Source organism: Salvelinus sp. IW2-2015, linkage group LG28, assembly GCF_002910315.2.
Source record: "Salvelinus sp. IW2-2015 linkage group LG28, ASM291031v2, whole genome shotgun sequence".
Taxonomy (NCBI): Eukaryota; Metazoa; Chordata; class Actinopteri; order Salmoniformes; family Salmonidae; genus Salvelinus; species Salvelinus sp. IW2-2015.
Window position 1 is genome coordinate 3,907,105 of NC_036868.1, and position 20,603 is coordinate 3,927,707.

Here is a 20,603-nt window from a genome sequence, read left to right on the forward strand (position 1 = left end):
TCCTAACCTTCTGTCAAATGTATGACCATACTAGAGACACATATTTCCCCCAGATTAAACAGACCCACAAAGAATTAGAAAACAAATCCAATTTTGATTAATTCCCATAGCTATTGGCTGAAATACCACAGTTTGCCATCACAGCAGCAAGATGTGTGACCTGTTGCCACAAGAAAAGGGCAACCAGTGAAGAACAAACACCACTGTAAATACAACCTATATTTATGTTTATTTATTTTCCCTTTTGTACTTTAACTATTTGCACATCATTACAACACTATATAGACCTATGACATTTGACATGTCTTTATTCTTTTGGAACTTTTGTGAGTATGTTTACTGTTAATTCTCTATTGTTTATTTCACTTTTGTTTATCTATTTCACTTGCTTTGGCAATATAAAGATATTTTCCCCATGCCAATAAAGCCCCTTAAATTGAAATTGAATTGAATTGAGAGAGTTCTAACCTAATGTGTAATATGAAATAGGAGAACAAACTTGTGAAAACTGTCATTCAACAGTCACAAACCACACCATTTCACAGACTCCATAAATGCACTTCACCTCCTTTTTATAGATACATTATGCCCTAGTGAGAGTCATAGCAACTGGCTAGAAGCCATTATGTATTTGCTTTGCGTTCTGCATACAGGCTCATCTCATACTGCCTCCCTTTAAAAGTAACCATACATGATCATTTCATTTGTTTCTGCCCCCAAAACAACTCAATGGTCAAAATTAAGAAAAAGTGGTTGAAGTGACATCATAATTACCAGTTTTGCCCACTGAGAACTATCTGATACATGCTCTGGGTATAAAACATGAGGAACAGCTTCCTAATATTGAGATGCCCTCAGAACAGCCTCAATTCATCGGGTCATGGACTCTACAAGGTGTCGAAAGCGTTCCACAGGGATGCTGGCCCATGTTGACTTCAATGCTTCCCACAGTTGTGTCCTGTTGGCTGGATGTCCTTTGGGTGGTGGACCATTCTTGATACACACAGGAAACTGTCAAGTGTGAAAAACCCAGCAGCGTTGCAATTCTCGACACACTCAAACCTGCTACCATACCCCGTTCAAAGGCACTTAGATCTTTTGTCTTGCCCATTCACCCTCTGAATGGCACACACACACAATACATGTCTAAATTGTCTCTAGGCTTGAAAACCTTAACCTGTTTCCTCCCCTTCATCTACACTGATTGAAGTGGATTTAACAAGCGACATCAATAAAGGATCATAGCTTTCACCTGGATTCACCTGGTCAGTCTATGTCATGGAAAGAGCAGGTTTTCCTAATGTTTTGTACAGAGTGTACATTACAAGGCCTCTCAATGAAATGCTGTGCAAAGCCCTGTGGTAACATACCATGTGCCTTCCCTTTTCGTCTATAACCCAATCTGTCTAAATAAAGCATTAAAATACTGTCTTTGTACTTTAATAAAAATATAAAATAATAAAACCGTTATGAAAAGCTTATCTAGCATTGATCCAAGGGTAGCGTAGGCCCTGAGTGTTGGAATGACTGACCTTCTACTTTGAAATAAAGGCTTTACTGTAACACCCCCCACAAACTATAACCTCCTACTTTGAAAGTGTAACATGTTCGCTGGGAGTCGGGAAGCAAGTCCAGGGAGTGTATTTAATAAATAAATGAACATAGAACAAGAGACACAGGTAGTGTACAGACATGAACACTGGAACAGAAACAATAACGCCTGGGGAAAGAACCAAAGGGAGTGACATCAGGCAGGTGATGGAGTCCAGGTGAGTTTGATGAGTGGCTGGTACGCGTAACGATGGTGATAGGTGTGCGTAATAATGAGCAGCCTGGTGACCTCGAGCGCTGGAGAGGTAGTATATGTGACAGAAATTAAGGCTTTACTGTAATACCCCTACAAACCAAACTATGACATTTCATGAAAATATTATGAAGAAAGAATGACAAAATGATTTGAAATGTTCATGAGGCAAAATGTTCATGAGGCAAGATGTTCATGAGGCAAGATGTTCATGAGGCAAAGTGTTCATGAGGCAAAGTGTTCATGAGGCAAAGTGTTCATGAGGCAAAGTGTTCATGAGGCAAAATGTTCATGAGGCAAAATGTTCATGAGGCAAAGTTGAAAACGGGCCCTCAGTTATGTCCAAGACTGATCTGTGTCTTGATGAATGGGTACACGTGGGATGGAAGGCTGATCACACACACAGGCACGCACGGTTCCGCCATGGTTTTGACCCCCCACTCTCTCTGCCCTCTCTACCCTAGGGAGGAGACTCAGTGCTTTGTGTCGGTGGAGCAGTGCCCCTTCGTCCTTGGTCTCAGCAGTGAGAATGCAGAGCTGGTCTTGGATGCCTGTGTTCAGATCAGAGGGAATGAAGACCAGAGAGAGACAACTCTTCCTCTTCAGCGACGTGATCGTCATCTCTAAGCTGAAGTAAGATATAGAACATAATAAGCACTCACACACCGACACAGATACACTCACACACACCAACACAGATACACACACCGACACAGATACACTCACACACACCGACACAGATACACACACCGACACAGATACACTCACACACACCGACACAGATACACTCACACACACCGACACAGATACACTCACACACACCGACACAGATACACTCAAACACACCGACACAGATGCACTCACACACACCGACACAGATGGACCCAGACACACCGACACAGATACACACACTAATACGTACACATACAGTCCACAGAGCAGCACACAGACACACACCACATACTATAGATTGTCTTATTCTTTTAGTTTTCTCTTTAAAGTTTTGTCATCAGAGAACAGAACTAATTAACTTCCCAATAACACTCTGTCAATATAGAAATTGTGCTCATTCTTTTTGATACAGCACTTCTTCTCTTGTCGGTAAACTTTCCAAATGTTGACAAAACAAAATGTGCTAGACAAGGTGGGATCTTTATGCGTAGATCAAATTAATTATGCGAGAAATGTCATTGGAAAGATTTTATGTGCAAATATTAATATAATAACCATCATATTGAAGTAAACTTGGAGTCACGTGATGACGTGGTGTGTGGTCCTCCCACTACGACTCGTCAGGAAASCATGCAGTTTYTTAGGRTACAGATGAAATAAGTTATGATGAACTTCACAGGGAGGTGAAAGTGCACGGTGATGAACTTCACAGGGTGGTGAAAGTGCACGGTGATGAGCTTGATGCTCCTTTCCAATAAATATCCAGGGTCTTATTCTGGTGACATGATGATCGATGCTTGGRTGCTGTTTGACAACTAAAAATAATCTTGCTGTTCTGTCTATAATAGTCTCATCATGTAGGCTATACCAGCACTGTATCTGTGAGCTGTTAGCTAGAGCGAACGTGCAAAGACCAGAGTGGGCACACTTACTATATACAGTTTAAATGTGATGGAAACCCAGTTAACTTGTATTTTTTATTCGGTACATCAGAATTTAACTGGACAATATGTATTTTTATGTGCACTATTTCTTCACGCACAGCCTTTTACCCGCTGTAACTTCTGAGTCCAACTCACACTCCCAAACACTTAGATCCCGGAACGCAGCCCACTTTCCAACTCACTCTCCAGATCCCAATCACCGGAATTCTAATCACCTGTTCACACACCTGCATGTCATCATCCCACACTATTTAGTTCAGGTCCTTGCACCCCATCACTGTGAGGTATTGTTTGTTTTGAAACACATTTTTTTGGAGCGCTGGTTTGGAGCGCCCCCATCCTTCTCTCCTCCCGTGTATGATAGTTTTTGCCTGCCTCACCCACGACGCCTTTTGCCTATTCCCTGCCTGTACTGTTGCCATTTTTGGACCTACCGTGTATGACCTTCTGCCTGCCCCTGGACCCAGTTACCTGCCTCCTCCTATGGTCCCTTTTATTAAACACCTGCTGCGCTTGAAACCAGCTCTCTGTCTCCCTCGTGTTCATTATACCCGCAACAAGGAAACATCTCTTGTAGGAAAATGCACATATTGTTTTTATGCAGATTTTAGCATATTCGCATGAAGATCTGTCGCCAATTGGATGAAAACATACATAGTGATTTGTATTTTCCTTCACATTTAGAGGCAACGGCAGAAACTGTGTGTGTGCTTTGTCTACCACTTTGTGTAGCGTTTAGTGATGATTCTAATGTAATGGTCGATGGAAAGGCTTTCCCAAAAACCTTCTCAATTACATTTTTGAATACAAAGTAGCCTATACCTAAAGTATCTGGCGGAATTATATCACGAATAACTGCAAAAAAATTGGGAAAAACTGAAACCTGGAATAACAGTATTTTGGGAAAAAAACAAAACTGAATCAGGCAAAAAATGAGTCCTGAGTCTGAAAGGTGAAGTTATTGTAACAGCATAGCAGGAAGGTTTACGGTAGGGGAGTCTGAAAGGTGAAGTTATTGTAACAGCATAGCAGGAGGGTTTACGGTAGGGGAGTCTGAAAGGTGAAGTTGGTGTAACAGTGCAGCAGGAGAGTTTACAGTAGGGGAGTCTGAAAGGTGAAGTTAGTGTAACAGTGCAGCAGGAGGGTTTACAGTAGGGGAGTCTGAAAGGTGAAGTTGGTGTAACACAGCAGAGGTTTACAGGAGCGGGAATCTGAAAGTGAAGTTAGTGTAAACAGTGCACAGGAGGGTTTACAGTAGGGGAGTCTGAAAGGTGAAGTTAGTGTAACAGTGCAGCAGGAGGGTTTACAGTAGGGGAATCTGAAAGGTGAAGTTGGTGTAACAGCGCAGCAGGAGGGTATATGGTCGGGGAGTCCGGGGAATTCTCTTTCCTAACAGCTTCTCTGTTATAGTAAACAGTAAAGTCATCGTTGGCTGTCTAAATACAAAGCAGAAAGCAGGGTGATTTCCTCTAAGAGTGATATTAGCCCAAACAGGAAATGGATATGACTGGAGGAACTTTCATTTTCTCTTCATCTGTCTTCTCCTTTTTCAATGTGATATAAATATCTAAGATAATGTTTGACATCTCTACCTCTGAAGTTTTACCCCACTACATTTAAAGAAAAATAGACAGTGCACATTTAAGTCAGAGTTTCTCTTATAAGATATTGACAGTAGTAAGCTTGTAGGTTAAACAATACAGTATGAAAGTAGATGAGTGTAATCTAAATTTAGATTCAGCTAATGTAAAACTTGATGCTAACCAAGATAAAATATTCAGAATGTTCTCTGTTTCAACGAAAAAAGTGAACGCATTTTTCGGGTCTCAAGTGGGAGTTGAATCAATCGCTCTGGTCCATTGTGTAGGCAGGTCTTCATGTCACTCTACTGTACTTTGCTACCCTCTTTTCCAGCAGAGGCACCACGAGAGGCTCAGTACATTTGTGACTAATGCAGATGTCTTCTTCTGAATACAGTGCCTTGAGAAAGTATTCTGTTACAGCCAGGAATTTAAAATGTATTAAATTGAGATTTTGTGTCACTGATCTACAAACAATAACCCATAATGTCAATGTGGAATTATGTTTTTAGAAAGTGTTACTAGTTAATTAAAATTAAAAGCTGAAATGTCTTCAGTCAAGTATTCAAACCCTTTGTTATGGCAAGCCTAAATAAGTTCAGGAGTAAAAATGTGCTTAAAAAGTCACATAGTAAGTTGCATGGAACTCACTCTGTGTGCAATAATAGCATTGAACATTCTTTTTGAATGACTAGCTCAGCTCTGTACCCCACACATACAATTATCTGTAAGGGCCCTCAGTCGAGCAGTGAATTTCAATGTCACGTTCGTCGTTGGAATGAGGAGACCAAGGTGCAGCGTGGTAGGCGAACATCTTTCTTTTATTCAAATGAACACCGAAAAAACAACAAAATACAACACAAACATAAAGTTCTGCAGGCTACACAGCAACTATACAAAATCAAGATCCCACAAACTAAAGGTGGAAAAAAGTCTGCCTAAGTATGATCCCCAATCAGAGACAACGATAGACAGCTGCCTCTGATTTGGAACCATACCAGGCCAAACAAAGAAATAGGAAAACTAGATTGCCCACCCTAGTCACAACCTGACCTAACCAAAATAGAGAATTAAAAGGATCTCTAAGGTCAGGGCGTGACAATCCAACAGATTCAACCGCAAAGACCATGGAGGTTTTCCAATGCCTTGCAAAGAAGGGCTCTGATTGGTAGACAAAAAATACATTTAAAAAACTGACATTGAATATTGTGTCAATACACCCAGTCACTACAAAGATATAGGCGTCTTTCCTAACTCAGTTGCTGGAGATGAAGGAAACTGCTCAGGGATTTCACCATGAGGCCAATGGTGACTTTAAAACAGTTAAAGAGTTTAATGGCTMTGATAGGAGAAAACAGAGGATGGATCAACAACATTGTAGTTACTCCACAATACTTATCTAAATGACAAAGTGAAAGCAAGAAGCCAGTTCAGAATAAAAATATTCCAAAACATGCATCCTGTTTGCAATAAGGAACTAAAGTAAAACTGCAAAAAATGTGGCAAAGAAATTACATTTGTGGAGGTGTATAGTAGCAGAGTCTGAAAGGTGAAGTTAGTGTAYCAGRYTAGCAGGAATGTTTACAGTAGGGGAGTCTGAAAGGTGAAGTTAGTGTAACAGTGTAGCAGGACGGTTTACAGTAGGGGAGTCTGAAAGGTGAAGTTAGTGTAACAGGTAGCAGGACGTTTACAGATAGGGAGTCTGAAAGGTGAAGTTAGTGTAACAGCGTAGCAGGACGGTTTACAGTAGGGTAGTCGTAAGGTGAAGTAGGTTGTAACAGCGTAGCAGGACGGTTTACAGTAGGGTAGTCTGTAAGTGAAGTTAGTGTAACAGCGTAGCAGGCGGTTTACAGTAGGGGAGTCTGAAAGGTGAAGTTAGTGTAGCAGGCGGTTTACAGTAGGGGAGTCAAAGGTAAAGTTAGTGTAGCAGGACGGTTTACAGTAGGGAGTCTGAAAGGTGAAGTTAGGTAACAGCTAGCAGGACGGTTTACAGTAGGGGAGTCTGAAAGGTGAAGTTAGTGTAACATGTGAGCAGGACGGTTTTACAGTAGGGAGTCTGAAAGGTGAAGTTAGTGTAACAGTGCAGCAGGAGGGTTTACAGTAGGGGAGTCTGAAAGGTGAAGTTAGTGTAACAGTGCAGCATGAGGGTTTACAGTAGGGGGTCGAAAGGTGAAGTTAGTGTACAGGAGCAGCACGAGGGTTTACAGTAGGGGAGTCTGAAAGGTGAGATTAGTGTAACAGGTAGCAGGGCGGTTTACAGTAGGGGAGTCTGAAAGGTGAAGTTAGTGTTACAGCGTAGCAGGACGGTTTACAGTAGGGTAGTCTGTAAGTGAAGTTAGTGTAACACGCGTAGCAGGGCGGTTTACAGTAGGGGAGTCTGAAGATGAAGTTAGTGTAGGCAGGACGGTTTACAGTAGGTAGTCTGTAAGTGAAGTGAGGACAGTGCGAGAGGTCGATGAAGGTGTTAAGCGTGCAGGGCGGAGTCTGAAAGGTGAAGTTAGGTGTAACCGTGCACAGGAGAGGTTACAGTAGGGGAGTCTGAAAGGTGAAGTTAGTGTAACAGCACTAGCAGGAATGTTACAGTAGGGGAGTCTGAAAGGTGAAGTTAGTGTAACAGCATAGCAGGAATGTTTACAGTAGGGGAGTCTGAAAGGTGCTAGTTAGTGTAGCAGGACGGTTACAGTAGGGAGTCTGAAAGGGAAGTTAGTGTAACTGTAGCAGGACGGTTTACAGTAGGGGAGTCTGAAAGGTGAAGTTAGTGTAACAGTGCAGCAGGAGGTTTACAGTAGGGGATCTGAAAGGTGAAGTTAGTGTAACAGCGTAGCAGGACGGTTTACAGTAGGGGAGTCTGAAAGGTGAATTAGTGTAACAGTGTAGCAGGACGGTTTACAGTAGGGGAGTCTGAAAGGTGAAGTTAGTGTAACAGTGCAGCAGGAGGGTTTACAGTAGGGGAGCTGGAAAGGTGAAGTTAGTGTAACAGCACAGAAATATTCTAAAACATACATCTTGTTTGCAACAAGGCACTGAAGTAAAACTGCAAACATGTGGCAAAGAAATTAACTTTATGTCCTGAAATTTAAGAAAACATTAAAGTATGCGTGCCCTATACAGGATCAATTCCAATACCATATGTGCAGGGATACTGGATGATAGAGGTAGATATGTATAGAGTAAAGTGACTAGGAATCGGGATATAAGATAAACATAGCAGCAGCTTGTATGTAAGTGGTGTGCGTGGAGTCAGTATAAATGTATGTGCGTTGTTAGGTGTGAGTGAGCAGATGATGGAGTGAGTGTGAGTGTCGTTCACGGGGCCCTGTGAGTGTGTAGGGCCCTGTGAGTGTGTAGGGCCCTGTGAGTGTGTAGGGCCCTGTGAGTGTGTAGGGCCCTGTGAGTGTGAAAAAATAAAAGGTCAATAAGGATACAAGGTTAACTCGGATAGTCCGTATAGCTATTAAGTCAGCTATTTAGCAGTCTTATTGCTTGGTGATAGAAGCTGTTCAAGAGCCTGTTGGTGCCAGACTTGATGCACCGGTACCACTTGCCGTTCGGAAGCAGAGAGAAGTCTTTAACAATTTCCGGGCCTTCCTATCACACCGCCTGATATAGAGGTCCTGGATGGCAGGGAGCTTGGCCCTAGTGATGTACTGGGCTATCCGCACCACCCTCTCTAGCGCCATGCGATTGAGGGCGGTTCTATTGCCATACCAGGCAGTGATGCAGCCAGTCAAAAGGCTCTCAATAGTACAGTTGTAGAACCTTTTTAAGATTTGAGGGCCCATGCCAAACTTTTTCAACCTCTTGGGGGGAAGAGGCGCTGTCGAGCCTTCGGCTGTGCGTGTGTTAGGACCATTTTAAGTCTTTAGTGATTTTGACACTAAGGAACTTGAAGCTGTCTACCTTCTCCGCTGCGTCCTGTCAATGTAGATGGAGGTGTGCTCGTCCCCCTGTTTCATCTAGTCCACGATCAGCTCCTTGGTCTTACTGAAGTTGAGGGAGAGGTTGTTGTTCCGGCATCACACTCCAGGTCACTGACCTCCTCCCTGACCTCTAATGTTCCTGAGTGGCTACTTACAGTTTTGACTTAAATCAGCTTGAAAATCTATGGCAAGACCTGAAAAGGGCTGTCTAGCAATTATCAACAACCAACTTGACAGAGCTTGAAGAATTTTAAAAATAACCATGTGCAAATATTGTAAAATCCAGGTGTGGAAAGCTCTTAGAGACTTACCCAGAAAGACTCACAGCTGTAATCACTTCCAAAGGTGATTCTAACATGTATTTACTCAGGGGTGTGAATACTTATGTAAATTAGATTTTTCTGCATTTCATTTTCAATACATTTTTCKAAAATTTATAAAAACACATTTTCACTTTGTCATTATGAGGTATTGTGTGTAGATTTCCTCACTAACCAGTATAATTATGCAACCTCAATTTCCTTCCTCTCTTCCTCCCATCTCTCTCTCCCCCTTCCCACCTTCCATCGATTCTGCTTCCCAAATGGCACCTTTTTCTCTCTATAGTGCACTACAGTACTTTGACCAGAGCTAAGCTCATAGGGAGGAACTAGGGTGTCATTTTGGATGCGGCCATTTTCCATTCTATTTCCGTTGCCTGAATGGACCCTGATTACTGGAACACTTTGATTTTAGGCTCTACACGAAATCACAAAATGTTCCCACGACCAGTCTTACAGTAAATGCGTGGGTCTGTGGATCCACACGTGACAAGGTGACAATTTTAATGTCGTAGCAAATAAAAAATGGTGACCTAGGCCATGGGGGAATCTGTCTGCCTTCCTCCTCACGAACAGACAGACAGACAGACAGACAGACAGACAGACAGACAGACAGACAGACAGACAGACAGACAGACAGACAGACAGACAGACAGACAGACAGACGAGACAGACAGATCAGACAGCACCAAGCCTCAGACAGACGACAGACAGAGCAGACGAGGACACGAACAGACAGACAAGAACTGACCAGACACGACAGCACAGATCAGAAGACCAGTAGACCTGAGACCAGATCCCAGACAGTTCGAATACGAGACAGACAGCGATCAGACAGAAGACACGGACGAGTCCTCCAGACCAGACGGAACAGGGACCTCAGACAACCAGACAGGAACAGACAGACCGTACCAGACCATCCTAGACCATGACAGACACATGGACGTACAGACTGATTAGAAAAGTAGAGACAGACAGACAGACAGAACAGACAGACAGACAGACAGACAGACAGACAGACAGACAGACAGACAGACAGAAGACAGACAGACAGACAGCAGCACAGACAGACGACAGACAGACAGACAGACAGACAGACAGACAGACAGACAGACAGACAGACAAGACAAGACAGACAGACAGACAGACAGACAGACAGACAGACAGACGACAGATAAGATTGGAAACTAATGGATCATTAGTACCTATAGAAACCATTGGATAGAGAAGTGGAGTTATCTAGTCCTGATGAGCAGAGATGCAGTCCTAGTCAGGCCTACTAGCCTTCATATACCATCATGGCCACCTAAGCTTCCCCTTCTGTCTCTCTCTCTTTCTGTCTCTCTCTCTCTCATTTAGATCCAGTGCTAGCTACCGTCTGAAGCACAGGGTGAGTCTGGAGGATCTGTGGCTTTATGGCTTTGAGGACGAGCCCGAGGAGGAAGAGGGAGGACGGGGAGAGATCGACCTCAAGACCTCCCTAGTTTTGGCCTGGCCACTCGCCGTCTGTGTGGTGTCCTTCCGGTGAGCAGCAGCCATCCTCCGTGTCCATACATGAGTGCCAACTCATACTCATACATGTGCATACACACACAGACGCATATGCAGACAGGCGCACACGCACGCACGCACGCACGCACACACACACACACACACACACACAGAGACATATGCCCTGGCAGGCACATTCTCAGATGGAAACACGTCTCTTTTAAAAGATTTCTCACTCATCGTTCTCAACATATGATGTTTCTCTGTTTTTTCTCACTAGTGACATTACATGATGACTAACAATGAATTCTCTGAACTCCCAAAGTTTAAAGGTTAGAAAACTACACAATGAGCCACTACTGAGCAGTACATTCAGCTTGATGGCATTTCAAAGTACAACTATTACAATATGAGGATAATGGAATCAACTCTATCATCCATAAGTTCAAATTCAAGAATCATATGAACAGTTCCTTTAAGTTAAGTTTGACCCATTTGGTTTTCCTGGAAGATATACTGTGCACAAACAGCACAAAAATCCASTATCCTTGGATTGACCTAAAAACATATTGAGTTTCTTCAGAGATGCTTTCCATAAGGTCTGGAATGAAACAGGGAAGTTAGACAAATCTACACCAACACAAGATAATGGCTGGTGAAACAGGAAGTGTGAAGCTGACCATCAGACCTCGGGTCACATGTCAGAGGCTTTACAGCAATGGACTTTATCAGGAAACCTGGGTCTTTCAAATAAACATAGAGCTTGGAAATTGCATAGTCACAAATGGAGACAAACAGACATAACATTGAATGGAACAAAATTGAAGGGGATTGAAAAGTTATTAAATAACAATCAGAGCCTGTTTTGATCAGGAATGATAGCTATCCCTTGTTGGTGTAGATATGGGTAATTTAGTCATGTTATTGTGGTCTGAGTCATACACTCCCACAGTTTCTTGTCATACAAACTAGTCAAATAAGTGTGACCGTTGTTGACTAGAGTCTGGGGTTCACCAGTTCATCAGCCTACTGTTTACCAGTAAGCACCAACTGTACATGAGCTGGTCTTTTGGGAAAGTGTATGTAAAAGCCTCTTTTACAGTAATCCAAAGTATGGTCCCTAGTGTAGGCTCTGATGTAGGCCCTAGTGTGGGCCCTAGTGTAGGCCCTGATGTGGTCCCTAGTGTAGGCCCTGATGTAGGCCCTAGTGTGGGCCCTAGTGTAGGCCCTGATGTGGGCCCTAGTGTAGGCCCTGATGTGGGCCCTGGTGTAGGCCCTGATGTNTGTAGGCCCTAGTGTGGGCCCTAGTGTAGGCCCTGATGTGGGCCCTAGTGTAGGCCCTGATGTGGGCCCTGGTGTAGGCCCTGATGTAGGCCCTAGTGTGGGCCCTAGTGTAGGCCCTAATGTAGGCCCTAGTGTGGGCCCTGGTGTAGGCCCTAATGTAGGCCCTAGTGTGGGCCCTAGTGTAGGCCCTGATGTGAGCCCTAATGTGGGCCCTGGTGTAGGCCCTGATGTGGGCCCTAGTGTGGGCCCTGATGTAGGCCCTTAATGTGGGCCACTGATGTAGGCCCCTGATGTAGGCCCTGATGTGAGCCCTAGTGTAGGCCCTGATGTGAGCCCTGATGTGAGCCCTGATGTCGGCCTAATGTGGGCCCTAGTGTAGGCCCTAATGTGGGCCCTAATGTACTCCCTAGTGTAGGCCAAAGGTGAAGGAAAACAAAGACACCAAAAGAAAACAGAACTTCTAAAGGCCTCACTCAGACATCCAGGCTTCCCCAGAGTGAAGTGATCCCCTTTAACAAATAAAGGTATTCCTATCATCTATACAGGTGATTGAGGGTTAGTCTCCACGTGTGTCTCTTTCCACACGGCGATGACAGCAGCAGCCCCAACCCAAGAGGAAGTGGTGTCTTTGGTCGGGGGCCGCCATGACGCTGCTTCCTGTCCCCATGACTGAGTTAGAGTTTCCAACGGGCTGTAGTTAAAAGAGCCAGAGGGCGTGCTGTGTCTCTTCAGTCTGTTAGTCTGTCTGTCCGTGTGTTTGGTTTGTTCCTCTTTCACTGTGGATTAGTAACTCACGCCACGCTGTTATTTTGCCTGCAGCTTGCCTGAGGTGAAAGAACGCTGGTTGGATACTCTTCACAGGTAAGCACTACTAATTTGTTAGTTTTTATTGGACCTTTATTTAAACAGGGAGTCACCATTGAGACCAAGGTCTCTTTCGCAAGGGAGCCCTGCACATACAATTCATAGACAAAAAACACATAAATAATTAAATAACTAACTAAAATACAGCACTATTAACTCTATAGATACTGTAAATGTCACTTGATTGTGCCGTAAATGGCTAACCTGGTTACTGGGTTATACTATACAATTATTTATAATAACTCTTTTATTTTATTTTTTGGGGTCTCTGCTTACGTATTATAGAAAGATTGTGGGATCTATCAATGTATTTGTTTGTAAKTTGCAGTATCAATGGGACTGTACTGTCTATGTCATTCAATTACAGTATAAGATGTAAAATGTATGCACGCTTGACTGTAAGTCTCTTTAGATAAAAGCGTCTGCTAAATGGCATATATTATTATATTAATTAGTATTGGGCTATGTGTAGAATTAATATTGAAAGGTATTATAAAGACATATGTGATGGAGATAGGAACTGTATTTTAGTTAATATTACCATTCTTCATGATATCACAACTTATAGTATATGGTTAAAAAAAATCTGTCATACAATTATTAGTGGTAATCATCCTTTTCACTCATAATCACTCAGAAATGTTTACTCATAAATAATAATAAAGATTTTTATCATATTGACAATATCCATTTGACCATCTTCTTGACCCCCCCCCCCCCCCCACACACACACACACACACACAATATAGACTAGTCACTCTCCACACCCCTCTAAACAGGGACTAGTCTCTATCCATCTTTCTCCATTATGGCTCACCAGAATAACTAGGGATTTACTTGAGATCAATCAAATATTAATATGTGTATGTATGTCGTTTAATCTTTCCAGGAAAATAAAAGCAGCAACAGAGAGGGCAGGTTCTATCACACCCCTCCCAAGTGTTCTGATGAAGGTGCTGAGCAACAGTATCACAGTAAGTTTCTCACTTAGGGTCCCGTCCCAAATGGAACCCTATTCTGTATACAGTACACTGCAAAAACTATAGGGAACAGGGTGCCCTATATGCCCTATATGTGGTGAAGCTTTAGCTTACTCTCCAGTGTGCTAAATATACAGCAACAGCAATTAGAACAGCTGAAACAGAGAAGAGCTGTGTGATTTATTACCATAGCACATACTGTGTCGTATGTAGACCTATTCCCTGATACCTTACTCAGATTCTCCTTACCAAAGGGGGTGATGGCAGATACTGTAGAAAAGATGGATCTGCTTTTGCCTGTCTGCAGTCGGTCATTGATATCGAGATTCCGTTGTATTGCTCGGCTATTGATTTCAAGATATCATTGTGTTGCCAATTCATAATATTCACTCTTATTCAATCTATTGCTCTCATGTTGATGGGCTTTGATGGCTCTGAAGAGGAATATACTGTAATCTCTAGAAAGGGCCATTATCAGTAAGGATATAACCTCTAGAAAGGGCCATTATCAGTAAGGATATAACCTCTAGAAATGGCCATTATCATTAAGGATATAACCTCTAGAAAGGGCCATTATCAGTAAGGATATAACCTCTAGAAATGGCCATTATCAGTAAGGATATAACCTCTAGAAATGGCCATTATCATTAAGGACGGAGTATCGGACATTCTTAGAAAGGCACTCAATGCAGACACACATTGCATCACGTCAAAACATGATCTATGGTCATTCAGACATATATAGGCCTTTGTTTGACACCATGTACATATAGAATTAGAATGAGCATACATTGATCTTTACCGAAATAGTATAATTGCTTCTGGAAGGAGTCGACTATCTTCAACAACTTTAATCTGCATTATAGATAATAATCTCTCTCTCTCTCTTTCTCTCTCTCTCTCTCTCTCTGTGTTTATTAAGGCTAAAACTCTAACAGGAAGTGGCATGGACCCGTTTATCGAGTTTCCCCTTGATGTAAGTACCGTACAGACCCCGCTTCTGCTTCTCATCCATGTGTCAATTGTTCTGGAAACACCTTTGGTTTCCCTAGACCTCAGGGGGAAAATATAAAGTTTATTTTTAGGTTTGATGGGGGAATTTGAACTACTGCAATCTGTAGCTCAGATAATAAGCACTTACATAACACAAGTGTATTCATTGTAACAGTTGATTGATACTGTGATGATGCTTTTTGGAGGGTTTGTGTTGTTTCGTTCAAATGGAGAACCTTGTGTTGATCTTGAGTACATATTGGTGTGAAAGTGGTGGGTGTTTTTTAGGGGGGTTTCTGGGGGGGGTAAATTCTGAGGGGTAAATTGTTTGTGATGGAGGGAGTGTGGGCGAGTAACACTCTTACAACCCTGCACCCTCACCTGGAAACGGGCGTGCAGACACAGGGGGTGTGGTTTAGGGGCATAGAGCAGAGGCTCCTCCCCTCCCTCCCCTGCCACACGTTCCTCACACATTCTCATGACAACATCTCCTGTTTTGTGTTTCCAGGGCGGCACAAAGATCCCCACACTGCCCAGGGAGTTGTGTAATGCAAAAGCAACGCAGCCCATTGGTGAGTTTGAACATCGCTGAAAAACAACGTCATGGTATCAGTTAGCATTACTGTATACTGTGCCCAATACTGCACACTACATCTATACCTACTCAAGTTCTCTAATCCTTTGGCTTCTTTCATAACAGAAAAGGGCGGCAACAGTAAGAGAAGCATCAGCATCTTGAGGAAATTGAAGAGGAGTTCCACCCTCAACAGCATGTCCTCCTGTCCAGACACAGACTCCAAGAGCCAACTGTTTGGACAGCCTCTCTCCAAGATCTGCCCAGAGGATGGGATGCTTCCCAAGCCCATCACAGTACGTCACTCTACCACAACTATCTTGGTTCTGTAATATCTTTGTATGTTAGATTGTCATCATTTGGACAAGGTGTGCGGCTGTGGGCATTGAGTGAGAAAGATTTTATTGATTGTGCAATATAACATAACACTTTCAATTCATGAACTGAACTGCCATAATGAACTGCCATAATGAACTGCCATAATGAACTGCCATAATGAGTTGTAGTGAGAGCAGTTGATTTGACCCGCACCTCATTCTACCAAGTGTCCACTAGGTAGCGTCCGCTAAAATAAATAAACCCTTTTAACTAAACACCTTGGTAGAATGAGGTGCATGTTAATTCAAAAGTTAGGAATCACTAGGAATCATTATGGTAGTTCAGTTTATGAAGTGATTTATTGATTAGGGCACTTGATTAATCGGGTCATTAAATTGTCACTAATAAGTGCAGTTAACAAAGCATTTGATAATGGTTGCTAAGAACCTGCCTGTCTGCAACCCAACCATTGATTTGATTTACATGTGATGTTCCAGCTGATGATCACGCACAATGCACCAACCTCCTGTCTCACTCTGACCCTGCCGTCCCCCCCACAGAACACACACACACACACACACACACACACACACACACACACACACACACACACACACACACACCAGGTTGTTTGATTTGTTCATGCCTTTTCTCAGCCTGGTCTGACCTCTGCTTGTTCTTCTCTCTCCCCACCAGGAGATATTGGTGCTTCTGTGGAAGAAAGGCCCCTCCACAGAGGGGGTGTTCAGGACGACATGCAACAGTAAGACCCTGAAGGCCATCAGGGAGCAGCTCAACAGTGGGACGGAGGTGGAGATGGATGCCCTGCCCGTGGTTCTCCTGGTGGGTCTACTCAAGGTAAAGAGTCATCCATCTGTTCACTCATCTGTCCCATCTGTCCGTCCATCCGTCCGTTGGACACTCTCACTACTTATCAGCAGTCTTCCATTGTGTTATAACCTCCAACACCTTCCCTCCTAATTACAGCGTTTTCTGAACGAGCTCCCGGGACGCCTGCTAGTGTCGGAGCTGTTTGAGACCTGGATGAAGGCCCTGGAGATTGAGGATGTCCACCAGAGCGGCTTGCGGCTCAAGAGGTAAGCTACCAAACACTAACGAGCTGATGCTAGGCTAAAAGTAGCATTAGCTAGCCACTACTAGGACCAGCTGTTAATTCTATGCTAAATGTGGCATTAGCACTAGCTACTATAGCTACTAGCTACTATACCACCTGTCCAGTCACCCCCATTGGTGACCTATAAAACTGTAAGCTATGCTAATTTAAGACTAATGTAGGCGTTCGGTTGAATACAAAAATCCCTGAACCTTTCCATTGCTGTTGTAGGTGTGGCAAAGCATATATTCAGGGGATTTTGAATGGAGTTTTTCAGAGATTCAGATAAAGAGGAAGTAGTGTCTCTCCCCTCAATGTGTATATTTCAGACAAGGCACTTCTCTTTTTTCGTTGAATTCCCCTCTCAAAAAGAGAAGCTTAAAATAATAATTTTTAAAAAGAGCGGCAAACTGATCTACATTTTCTTCCTGTTCTTTCTCTCCTCCCTTCTCTCTTCCCTCCTCCTCTCAGGGTGGTTGACAAGCTACCAGGGCCTAACATCCTGCTGCTGCGGAACCTTCTGTGTGTGTTCCACCACATCACAAAGAGCAGGCACAACATGATGGACGCCAATAATTTGGCGGTGTGCATCGCTCCCACTCTGCTGCGGAAGGACGACATGTCCTTAGACGTGCAGACCGTGGACAAGGTGAGAATACGGTTCTGACTGGACTCTTGAAGCTGCCAATGTGGTTTTCATGCACTGAAAACCACAGTGTGTGTATGTGTGTTTTGTGTGTCTGTGTATAGGCCTGTGGTTTCGCAAGAACTTTACCCTACAGTAGTCTGCACTGAATCAGGACTGAGTTGTTCAGTGAAAGGAGATGCCAACCCTCTTTCTAAGTAATGTTGACCTTTTATGTTTTTTTGTGATGTTTCCTTTAGGTGGTAAAGCTGACAAGGTTCCTGATAGAGCATTGCAGTGAGATCTTTGGACAAGACATCCTGAGCCTTTTGGGGGATCCCGATGAAGATAGCTCAGGTAAGAGAACTGGGCTGCTTTAGGCACCACTCTTTGCAGTGCTACACATTGTTTCACAGAAAATTTGAACATTCTGTGAACACAGATTTCTGGGAACACATTTCAAAGTAGAACAATGGGAATAGGAATCATACACTGCAACTGATCAACGTTCTGCCTCTTTCTCCTCAGAATCTGTGTCGTCACAGCGGCACGACTCTGCGTATGACAGCACCGACCCGGACTCTGAGGGGGACAGCATGGGGTCCATGCAGGGAGAGGGGGAAAGTGGCAGCTCGTCCTCATCTCTCCTCTCCGCGTGCGGGATGGAACGTGGCACTGTCCCCTCCTGCACTACCAACGCCAGCTTCCACACCWTCACCAACAAGACGCCCTTTAACCGCCGCTGCTCAGAGCCAATCATCTTCCCCTCTAATGACAAAAGGAACCTGGCCCGTAGCCATGACGACTTCTCCGTGGAGGCCCGGGACTTTGAGGAGCAGCCACTCAAAAAGCAGATCTCTAATGACTCCTTCCTGCTCCCGGGGCATGGTGCCGCTACCAGGCCTGCCGCCACGCTGTCCCTTCCCAAACTCGGTGGCAGCCATCCGTCATGCTCGTCATCCTGTTCCCTGGAGAGCACCACCTCCAACGCATCGGAGGGCTCTGTGTTTACCAGCTCGCCGCTGGCCTCCCCGGGCTGCCCACGCAGGGCCCAGTCCACACATCCGAGGGCAGACACGATGGAAGTGGCCAAGCGACGCACACAGTCCATGAAGATGAACAGCAAAGCCCCGATGACGACCAAGAGCCTGGGAACCTTCGCCCGAATCAGTCTGAAGAAAGGCCACATCCAGAAGGAGAAACCTTTCCCCTGTGGAACCCTCCAGGAGGACTCCCAGAGTGAGGCAGAGGCCCCTCTCAGGCAGAAGTATCCCCTGTCTGCCATGGAGCCCTTCCAGCAGGTGGATAGCAGACTGCCATCGCAGCCCCCCTCGTACGAGCAGGCAGTCCAGAGTGTGGCTCAGCTCACCCTGTCACATTACGGCTCCATGACTGTCAAAGCCGCAGCCGCCACTCTTAGCAGGAATTCCCGCCCAGCCTCTATGAACGCAAACTTCATGTACTCCTGTACCGTCAATCAATACACAGACTGCTTCTCTCAGGGGACAGACAGTGATGATGTCACCGCAGTCCAACAACATTCCGGCGGGTTCCGCCAGCGAGCGATGTCTGAGTCTGTGTCGAGAGCACGCCATGAGACCATGTCACACCATGAGACTGTGTCACGGAGGTGCAGCCAGCCCGTGTTCCAGGACTATTCTTACGCCAAGGAGTCCTACGTTTAAGGACCTTTTTCTGACATGATATCTCACTTTTCACTTTGAATGTACACAAACTATAATGTACAACTGCTAGGTTGAACTTGCTGAGTAGTACTGTTTAGAGTACAGAAGGAAAGATATTTTACCTGAAAAGCTATTAATGAAGGTAGATACTCTAGTGTATCTACATAAAAGCTATGTAAATAATCACAATCTGAATCTGCAGGTATTTTGGATATATCTCCTCCAGTTTTACTTTTGTTAATATACTGATATGTACTGTACATAAATGTGTAACTTTGTGAAAATGTGTGTATTTTTGTGTCTTGACTCTACAACATATTTCCTTCCACTACAATAAAGCACCTTTATGTTACATTGTGACTTTGTTCTCCAGTTATTAAAGTCTGTACACTTTTGAGGGGATTATTTTTTGGGGGGAGGGAAGCCCTAGGAGCACTCAAGTCCTGTGACTTTGCAGCTGGCTAGAATCGATTGGTCATTGCAACCCCAAGCACGCAGTTCCACTCAAAAACAACCTTGTGTGCATGCAAGTACAAGAGATGAGCTCCCATACATACATAAGCCATACTGCTTTCTCAGTTCATCCCATGGGCTCCACCAACATTAACACAGCCATTTTAGAAGGATTGTAGGCTTGTAGATGTTTGCGTTGTCTTACTGTTTGCGTTGTCTTACCATTGTCACACTAAGAACACACAAACCAATCTGGAACCAGGCTAGGTTAGATGGACTTCCTCTCACCATTCAACTACGCCATTAGCAAATGCTGTCATGCCCTGACCTTAGAGAGCTTTTTATGTCTCTATTTTGGTTTGGTCAGGGTGTGATTTGGGTGGGCATTCTATGTTCCTTTTTCTATGTTTTGTATTTCTTTGTTTTGGCCGGGTATGGTTCTCAATTAGGGACAGCTGTCTATCGTTGTCTCTGATTGGGAACCATACTTAGATAGCTTTTCCCCACCGATGCTTTGTGGGTAGTTATTTTCTGTTTTGTGTTTCTGCACCTGACAGGACTGTTTCGGTTTCGTTCATTCTCTTTGTTATTTCGTTATAGTGTTCAGTTTAAATAAAAGCATGAACACTTACCACCGATTACTTTGATCCGATTATTCCTCATCCGACGACAACACCCGTTACAAATGCATTAATGAGGAACTAATATGGGCCATGCAGGGTCGGGGATGTGAGTATTAGACCAGTTAGGCCCGGCTTGCTTCTCCTTTTTAGGCCAGTTATGCAACACAATCTAACAGCCTTCATTAAGAGAACAGCATGTTCTGGCTGGTGGCTCGCAGAAGAGGAAACCAGACTGATCACGTGGACGGATTTGGTTTTTCTCTGAATTGCTTGTTGTCGTGGCTGTCTTGATGAGCCAATCCGATGCCATGGCTTCCCTTTCCTCTCAACTTTTTAGTTTGAGGTTTCCTCTCTTAGC

At 44.0% G+C, this 20,603-nt stretch overlaps 1 protein-coding gene across 1 annotated transcript; it reads left to right on the forward strand.

Moving 5' to 3' along the window:
- Positions 1-12,787: 12,787 nt before the first annotated feature.
- LOC111954017 (T-cell activation Rho GTPase-activating protein-like) lies at positions 12,788-19,521 on the forward strand. Its single transcript, XM_023973508.2, has 10 exons — positions 12,788-12,876; positions 13,770-13,854; positions 14,783-14,836; positions 15,362-15,425; positions 15,554-15,723; positions 16,442-16,603; positions 16,733-16,842; positions 17,331-17,508; positions 17,745-17,841; positions 18,013-19,521. The coding sequence occupies exons 2-10, from the start codon at positions 13,828-13,830 to the stop codon at positions 19,167-19,169; spliced, it is 2,019 nt and encodes a 672-aa protein (XP_023829276.1). The 5' UTR covers positions 12,788-12,876; positions 13,770-13,827; the 3' UTR covers positions 19,170-19,521.
- Positions 19,522-20,603: the final 1,082 nt, after the last annotated feature.